Below are 9,077 nucleotides of genomic sequence, written 5' to 3' on the forward strand. Positions count from 1 at the left end.
TCATTTGACCTATGCATCACATATCGACGGTCACGAGATAGCTGGCGAAGTTGCGTGGCAGAATGGGTTAGAATGGCGATTGATGCCCATGGTAAGTCTCGTAAATGATCCGCCAGGATACGTACATAGCGATTTGTTGCTGGTTGATGACGGCTAGAGCATGCTCTGCTCTGGCTGGTTGAGGTGATTGGCAGTAGCGGGCTGTCTTCTGCATGTCTTGGGGCTATGAAATGACGGGGAGGTGTATGAGAAAACTGCCATGATGGTGCAAGCTTGCAAGTGCATGTCCGGAAGATTGGGTGGCTATTTGGGCGTGGCGGATTCCGGGACAGGACTGCTTTGGGGAAGAGCCACGGTTGAGGCTCAGGGCATCCAACGACGGCCGCGAAAAATTCATCATGACAGCGGTCAGCTCTTTGGGGGGACGTTCGGGGCTGTGGCACCAGGGCCTCGGCGCCCTTTTCTTTTTTTTACCCTTTTCTTTCCTCTTCTCTTCCTCTCCCTCTACTGCCCTGCACTCTGATCTCACAACCCTCAACTGCAGCGCCATTTGTCCCAGGCTGTGGGACGCGGACATACCTCGACCCTTGCTCCTCCGGCTAAGGTGCGGCGATTTACCAGCGCTGCGACGCTAAAAACTCAAACAAGGTGCAGGTCCCAATGGGGCAGACTACATCGCCTCCGCGTCGCCCTCGACATGCTGCCATGAGAGACGACGGAGGAAGTTATGATTACAGAGAACGGCCTCGATCTGGCAGAGGAGTGACATCCTCGGATCGACCAGGATCTCCTCCCCACGGGGCCCGTCACAGCTCGGATTACTCTCGCCAGCACCATCGCCCCAGAGACTCAGCGCCAGCGCACCGGCATCGCTCACGAGACCGCAGCCGGGAATATTCCCGGCGGGAGAGGCCTGCATCCTCGCGCCCGCTTGCCGATTCGGACGACCTGATCCCTCGCTATCGTGAGAGCAAGGCGCGTTCCTCTGAAGTCAAGGCCAGGACGACTCGGGGTAGCCGTAGCCGCAGCCGTGAGCGAGGCCGAGATCGAGACCGAGATCGTGACCGTGGGGGACTCGGCTCACCGTCCTCCTCCAAGCGACATAGAAGTCGAAGCCGCAGCCGCAGTCGGTCTCTGAGCTCGTCACGTCGGAAACGCTACAAGAAGGCACACAGTCCGCCACCGCGCGGCCGAGATCAAGGCTCCAAGTCCGAATCCAAGAGACGAAGACACCATTCTCCCGATCGTCGAGGCCCCTCACCGCGTCACCATCGCTCTTCCCACAAATCTCCTTCCCGAGTCGACGACGAAGCCCGCCACCACTCGAGACGACGATCTCACTCCCGCTCTCCGACAAGATCTGAAGCCGACAGGAGACATTCCCGACGCGACTCACGCCACCGTCACAAACCCGAAGCAACTCGAAGTCCATCACGGAGACGGTCGCCACTACCTGCCAACAGTCGACATTCATTCTCAAACCGTAGAGATTCGCAGTCACGTGTGGCCGAGCCAGCATTGACGGTCCGCACTGCCACTGACGACCGGTCGCGAACCGACGGCGACTACCGACAGGCCAATCGAGACCAAAGGCCTGCATCTCCTATCGCCCATCGTGATCGAAATCGAGGCAAAGAATTTTCCGAACCGCATCACACTTCGCGGTCCGACATTGACGACGACATGACGTCTCGGAGCAGTTATCGAGGAGGATACAACCCCACCTATTCACATCAATCCCACCACAGCAATGACCCTCGAGGATATTCTCAGTCTCCTCAGAACTCGGGTTCTTTTCACAACTCGCCATCTCCATCGTCATACGGTGCGGGTCGTTCTGGCTGGAATCATCAATACTCCCCCCAACAGTATGTGTCTCGCTAACTATCTGCATTTCATCACTGCTAATGGGAATACACAGACAATATCCTCCGCAGTACGCTCATGGTGGCAGCGGTTATCCTTCCAGTGGCCCTCCTCAGAATGGATCACAGAACCATTACCATGTGAATTCGCTACATTCCCCCCCTTATGCCGCGCCCACTGGTCCTCAGGGTAACTACCGAGGGGGTCATCGAGGGAGTGGCTTTCGTGGCGGGCCCGCCGCAAATCGAGGTGGCTATCGTGGCACTGGCTTCAAGAGCACCTCTAGGAACCCTTCATTCCCGGCGCCGCCGCCGCCACCTCCCCCTCCCCCTCGAAGCAATGGTTTCCCGTCAGATGAAGAAGTTGATCAGAGGTCCGCCGCCGCGGATGCGGATGCGGGTGCCGCGGCAGAGACTGAGACCCATAATGATCATGAAAATGCCTCTTTGGATCGCTCAGACGATGCACCACCAGCCCCCGCCAACCATGCTACGTCCAAGGATGGTGCTGAAGCGTCATCACAAGCTGCACCCAAGTCGGGAAGTGGTGCTGGCAAATTCAGCTTTGCGTTTAAGCCCTCCTCAAAACCAACCCCCGCGGCTCCGAAGCCTGAGATTTCTCAAAAGTTCAATGCCGCACCCCCAAGGAGAGAGCCTTTACAGCAGGCCCAACCCCCTAACCGTGAACGTGAGCGCGAACGTGATCGGGACCGGGATCGGGACAGGGACAGGGACCGAGAACCTCCGCCAAGTGCACCCACTGAGCCCTCTTCCGCACGTTCCCGGCGAGAGTTTAGGAATCCTCCCGAGGGACCAAAATTGGCACCGAGAACGCGGAAGGTGATGAAACTTATGAAACGACCAAAGCCGCGACCGACTCTCCCCGACGACTTGATTGAATCCGACTCAGTGTTTTTCAGAAAGCCCGGAAATGAATCTGTTGTCGGCTCAGGGACATATGGAAAAGTGTTCAAGGGGCTCAATGTATACACAAAGGGACTCGTTGCTCTGAAACGAATTCGTATGGAGGGCGAGAGAGATGGCTTCCCCGTGACAGCCGTCCGAGAAATCAAACTGCTACAATCGCTGAGACACACCAACATTGTCAATCTTCAAGAGGTCATGGTAGAGAAGAATGACTGTTTCATGGTTTTCGAGTACCTCTCTCATGACTTGACGGGTCTGCTCAACCATCCCTCCTTCTCGCTAGACTCAGCTCAGAAGAAGCACATGGCCAAGCAACTTTTCGAAGGGCTAGACTATCTTCATGAGAGAGGTGTCCTTCACCGAGACATCAAAGCTGCAAATATTCTTGTTAGTAGCGATGGAATATTGAAGCTGGCAGATTTCGGACTGGCTCGATTTTATGCGAAACGACACCAGCTGGACTACACGAATCGGGTCATTACAATCTGGTACCGCTCACCGGAGCTCCTGCTGGGAGAAACCAAGTACACCGCTGCCGTCGATGTTTGGAGTGCCGCCTGTGTTATGGTGGAGATTTTCACTCGACTAGCTATTTTTGCTGGAGACGGAACAGAGCTCAGCCAGCTCGACAAAATATACAATGTCCTTGGGACGCCAACCCGCCACGATTGGCCTGGAATCACAGACATGGCCTGGTTCGAGCTGCTCCGACCGACTGCTAAACGAAAGAATGTGTTTGCAGAGAAATACAAAGACAGAGTGTCTCCTGCTGCCTTTGACTTGCTAAATTCCATGTTCTGCTACGACCCGGCGAAGAGGCCCACGGCTTCCACGATCTTGCAACACCCGTACTTCACTACCGAAGAGCCACTGCCCAAACAGGCTATAGAGTAAGTTTAATGCCCCTTTGGATTGACTATCTTGTCATAGACCTTCTATTTTACTAACCCACAATGACAGACTAGCAAATATTGGTGGTGATTGGCACGAGTTTGAGTCCAAAGCGCTGCGAAAAGAAAACGAGCGGCGAGATCGGGAGGCGCGGAAAGCAGCCAAGGACACTGCCCGCGAAAAGGACAAGAAACGCGTTCCGGAGTCTCATGATCGCGAGAGGAGTGCCAAGAGGATACACGTCGACCAGAAGCCGGCGGATAACCGAGGTGGCACTACTACAGCAACGGCAACGACAGCTACGAAGGAATGAATGCGCAGCTCTCTATTTTCTTCAAGGTGGCATTGTGAAAGTTTTTACTTGTTTGATATATAGCTGGCTTTCCCTTCTTCCAGCTCTCTTGAAGCATCGAGGATGGGACGGCGCTGTCAATGTAGTTTATAATGCCGTACATGTGGCATGAAAGGTTTCCCTTCCCTTTTCGTTTTCATTTTCTCGTTCTTTCTTCCTTCTCACTCCAAAGGTGTTCAAAAGGGTATATCTGGCGTTTCGTGGACGTGGAAAGCTTTTCCAAAGGGAGAGGTGGCATTGCATTGCAGAGACTGAGGCTGGCTCTGCGTCGTTGTTTATGGCTTTGGGAGGCATGTAGAAGAGAAGAAACCCAGGCTTCTGGCGGGAAGTTAATATACGAAAGCTGTTATGACGAATAAAGCTGTCTTGTGCACTGTGCTAGTGGAGATCAATTTTCATTCCGGCTGTATATGCATCGAATTTCTAAAGTTCAAATGCATGAACATTGCTCATTGCCTCGTGCAATGCATAGGCAAGCCAAAAGATACAACAAATACAAAGAAATCCAAGTCTTCTGAGAATATCGTCCCATTGTCATAACATCATCAATAAATTCATCATAAAGTGTGGTATCATAAGCTCTTCTCTCATATGCGGGTATCCCATCAAGTAATCCAAACAGCCAGCCAAAATAGAAAAATAAAGAGAAACCAAGTAAGAGGGTCGTTCTGTGTTCTCCTCCTCTTTCCTCAGTTTCGTCTGGTATCATATGCATTTGCACTTTTTCGACCGTCCATTCACCCATTGATCTATCTAATGCCTCTTTTCGGTACCGATCAAGCAAAGGGCTATTGAAGGATTCCCTTTCCCTTGTAGTCGGTTACCTTTAAGAGGTCTCGGAGACTCCCCTCAGCAAGGCCCTTGTTATGATGGGCGGACGGATTGGAAGATGGCTTCCAGGGCATCCAGCCGTTGATCATGGACAGAATGCCACTGCCTGCAGTGTCCGTCTTGGTGTGCGTAATGGCTCCCTTTGCAACAGAGAGGCCGTATTGCTTGGGAAGAGCAGGCGTCTCTTTGACGAGAACGACAGGAGGTCCCTCAAGAAGCTCCTCCGGGACCGTGCGTATCTCGAGCTGACTCGTTGATTCTTGGGGCCGCGCTGGCTCACTGACAAGGTTGTTGGCTGATGAGCGTGGAGAATCTATAGCCGTGCCGTTGAGTCTGGTAGAGGCATCAATGAGAGCAAGGGACGATGAGGATTTCTTTGGAGCAGCATCCTCGTGGTGCGTGTCACTTCGCTCATCAAGGGTTTCGCTGGAAGAGCTGCTGTGAGAGGAGTGACCTGATCCCTTCAGTGCCGCCCGACCGCGAATTTCCTCTGCGATCTCGGACGCAGTCTTTTTCCTGCCGGGTTGTTCTTCATCTGAAGAACGACTGGACGATATGATTGTTTCCAAGGTCCCTACAGCTCTGCTGTTCCTGCGAGCCATGCGTCTCCTCCTACGGGTTGATGCTCCTACGCTATGTTCGTCGTCCGTGGAGACTGCCTGCAGGGTTGGGCCTTGGGAGTCATTCAACTGCGCCGAGGAAGTGAAGAAGGAGGCCCCAGATCCATGGGGGGTATAATGGACTTCGTATTGGTTACTCAGCGAGTACCTAGACCGGGCACAAATCTCGGCAATCCGGTCTAGATCAGCGTTGATATCACCAGCAACGCCGCCACCCTGTGCTTCGATATTAGCCATGAAGCTTTTAAAGCTAAAGGCTTCCACCGGGGGCAGGCGGGCTTCGTCCTCGGCACGGCCATTTACGGGTTTCTTTCCAAAGGATAACACCATGGTGCTCAACATGCCGGGCTCTCCGGACACAAACCTGGAAGGGACGCCGGCGACTGCTTCGGCAAATCGGCTGACCTGGGACCCGGAGCCGGCACCAGGACCGGAGACGGACGATCCGTGAGCGATGGGACCGCGAGACGAGCTGGACGGCCTGCTGGACGGCAGCGGAGGGTAGTAGCTCCGGACAATGACGGGCTCCGAGTATGTGCTGCTCTGGGCGCCGGTCGACTTTGCGTAGCGATGGCTCGGGAAGTTGTGGTTGAGCTCTCGGAGGGCGGTGGTGCGGTACTCTACGGTTGAATCATCGACGGGGATCGGCTTGCCTTCAGCAGTGGACGGCACGAGGCTGGTCGGAGACGGATTGGGCTGGATGGAACGCCTGAAGGAGATGGGGAGGGAATTGCCGCTACCACTACGAGGTTCGGTAGTGGACGATGATGACCGAGGCGACAACAACGATGAAGGCTGAGGCTGAGGCTGTAGCTGGGATTGAGGCTCAGACTGGTGTTGAAACTGAGACTGAGGATCAGACTGAGACTGGGAATGAGAATCAGGCTGAGGTTGGTCTGAGGGCGGTTCAAGGCCAAAGGTGGGTAAAGACATGATGGGCTGAGAAGATGCGTATCAGATGGTTAAATACGATATATGTAAGGCCAGGCAGGTTGGGAGAGAGTATTGGGGTGTTGGGCTTCGGCGACGATCGGTCCAGGGTCTCAGCAAGACATCGGGCGCGGCAACATGCAAGCTGTGCAGCTCCGAGCACTCCAAGGCATCAATTCGTGTCGTTCGGACAAGGTCCCTGGCCAGGCCCGGTATGGTTTGGTCTGGTTTGATCCGGTCTGGTCTGGCTTTGGTTTGGCTTCGACAGGATGGGATGGGATGGGGGAAGAGGAGGATACTGGACGGATACGTGGTAGGGCCGTAGGGTGTCCCTCGCTAGTGACAAGAGTGGCACGACAGTGACTGTAGTGTATGTAGCGTTGGCGGAGTCTCACACAACGACTAAGGGCCAGCGTAAGGCAGAGAGATGCAGATGCAGATGCAAGAGGGTGCTTGAAATAGCAGTGGCAAGCAAGCGATGGGGGTGGTGTGGTTGGTGGTTTTGGTGGTGGTAATAGTGGCGAAGCAGCAGCAGCAGACGAAACGAGGGAGAGAGAGAAACGCGGCGAGACGGAAAGAAGATGACAGAACGCTCTCTCAATCTCTTCAGCTATCGATGGATGGTGTAGTCGTAGTAGAATGGCAGCGCGCAAGTTGCAGTGAGGGGCAAGACAGAGACGCGCAATTGGGCCAGGCGATCAATTCACGAACACGCAACGCCAAACCAAAATCACCAACAGGCGTGGGCGGAGCAAAAAGCAAAAAGAACGCAACACGCACTGCATTTCGAAACTGCACAAGCTGCATAAGCATGCAATGGCATATGCGAAGCGAAAAGCTGCACGACCGTCGTGGCCGCTGCTCAAAGGGCTTCTGCCTTCCGGCGCCGGCCGCTGGGGGAAGCGTCTCGCCTCTGCCTACAGCTGTTTTGGCTGAATTTGCCCTCGCTCGCCATCCCTGCCGCAGCTGTTTGCTGCCGTGGGCGTCGGCGATTGGCTGGCGAAGAGGCATCTCGACGTGTTCGCCGACTGAAGCGGAAAGGCGCACAGCAGCGGCAAAAGCGATGCGCTCCAAAGAAGCACCTCGAGCTGCTGTTTTGCATGGCCGAGGCCAATCACGGCGCTGGGAGATGATGCTCATCACCAATTGCTTACAGGGTACATGCACGGTTTGATGGTTTGGTGTTTGATGTCGATGTCGATGTGGGCACTGCCTAGATGTTTTTGTGGGTGAGATGAAGAAAATTGATATGTAGGATATCATGGATGCTTGCCAATTGGTACTGTCAGGCAATTGAATCCCCAAGACTCTGCATATATCCAAGAGCTTTGGCCCTTTCCTCCCCGCAGTCGTTTATCTGTAATCAGCCGTATCATCAGCACCAGCATCAGTTGTCTGTGCTTTGTCCTGTAAACAGACCCCAGCCCATTGCTCCGTGCTTCCTTTTTTTTTTTCTTGTCTCACTTTTCAGCTGTCACAGTTCGGAGGATTGGGGCAAGTTTTGCGGGAGCGGGGAAGCTCAGCTCCAATTCGTTAAAAATCTTAAGCTCTGCTCCGTCGACGCACATTGACTCGACAGCTTATGCTGGGCAATAAATGCATGATTCGCAAAGTGTTTCAGGCCAATGCATCTTGCGGTTTATCGCTGGCATCCGATTGGCGTTGTAAATGCCTTGCTGGTGTAGTATATGTGTGTATATAAGAGCTTCTATTATTCCCTATTTAACTAGCTGTTAGTATTTATATAGCCTGTCCCTTATCCTTATGTTACGTAATATATAATATATACCGCTAAGAAAAACTATCGTCTCCGTCGGTTATCTATCTCTTAAGTAATATTTCTATCCTTATTATATTTTAAAATCTTAAAAACTAAAGCCTTTTTACTATTAAAATAGTTTTTTAGCTATTAGCCTTTCCTCTTTTACTAAATCTTTTATTACCTAAATAATATAATTTTATAAATCTTTAATATAAGCCTTTAGTTTTTTAACTTTACTATTTATTTTAGTATTTTTTTTTTATAATACTTTAATTTACTTTTACTAATTAATAACTATTTATTATAAAATTTAATTTTATTCCTTTTTTACTTTAAACTTTAATTATAATATATTTACTTTTTTTCCTAAAGCCTTTAATTTTTTTTTATTATTTATCTTTTTTTAATTTTTTAATAAGTCTTTTACCTTATATTAATTTTTATTAAGTTTTATAATATAGTTTTTACTACTTTATTTAGTAAACTTTATTTTCTTTAGTTATTTAAATAAACTAAGGGTATTATTATCTACTTTATTTTTATATTTATTTTACTTAAGGTATCCTCTAGCTTATCTAGGTACTCTATTTTAAAGGTTAAATACTATATTATTTTACTAAAATTAATAATAGCTAGAATATTTATTAAAATAATACTACTAAGGCCAGGTATATCTAAGTTATTATACTTTTTTATTATTTTTTTATATTAGCCTAGGTAGCTGTATATTTTAAGGCTAAATATAATATATAAAAACTAAAGGTTAACCTAGTTTATACCTTTTTTTAAAGTATTTTTAGTAATTTTAGTTAAGCTAATTTAATATATTAAGGTACCTATAGTAAATATTATTATTTTTACCTATTTATAAAATTCTTATTATTTATTAGTTTTTTATT

General features: G+C 50.2%; 2 protein-coding genes across 2 annotated transcripts; one reads left to right on the forward strand and one right to left on the reverse strand.

The window, feature by feature from the left end:
- The first annotated feature begins 409 nt into the window (after positions 1-409).
- Positions 410-4,190, forward strand: V8C40DRAFT_73674 (CDC2/CDK family serine/threonine-protein kinase). The gene is made up of 3 exons (XM_083223367.1): positions 410-1,868; positions 1,922-3,682; positions 3,753-4,190. The coding sequence occupies exons 1-3, from the start codon at positions 661-663 to the stop codon at positions 3,994-3,996; spliced, it is 3,213 nt and encodes a 1,070-aa protein (XP_083070349.1). The 5' UTR covers positions 410-660; the 3' UTR covers positions 3,997-4,190.
- A 223-nt stretch (positions 4,191-4,413) lies between these two features.
- Positions 4,414-7,146, reverse strand: V8C40DRAFT_252963 (uncharacterized protein). Its single transcript, XM_083217492.1, has one exon. It carries the CDS (start codon positions 6,417-6,419, stop codon positions 4,824-4,826), a length of 1,596 nt encoding a protein of 531 aa, XP_083070350.1. The 5' UTR covers positions 6,420-7,146; the 3' UTR covers positions 4,414-4,823.
- Between the last annotated feature and the right edge of the window lie 1,931 nt (positions 7,147-9,077).

This window comes from Trichoderma camerunense (genome assembly GCF_050948025.1).
Source record: "Trichoderma camerunense strain CBS 138272 chromosome Unknown V8C40scaffold_16, whole genome shotgun sequence".
Taxonomy (NCBI): Eukaryota; Fungi; Ascomycota; class Sordariomycetes; order Hypocreales; family Hypocreaceae; genus Trichoderma; species Trichoderma camerunense.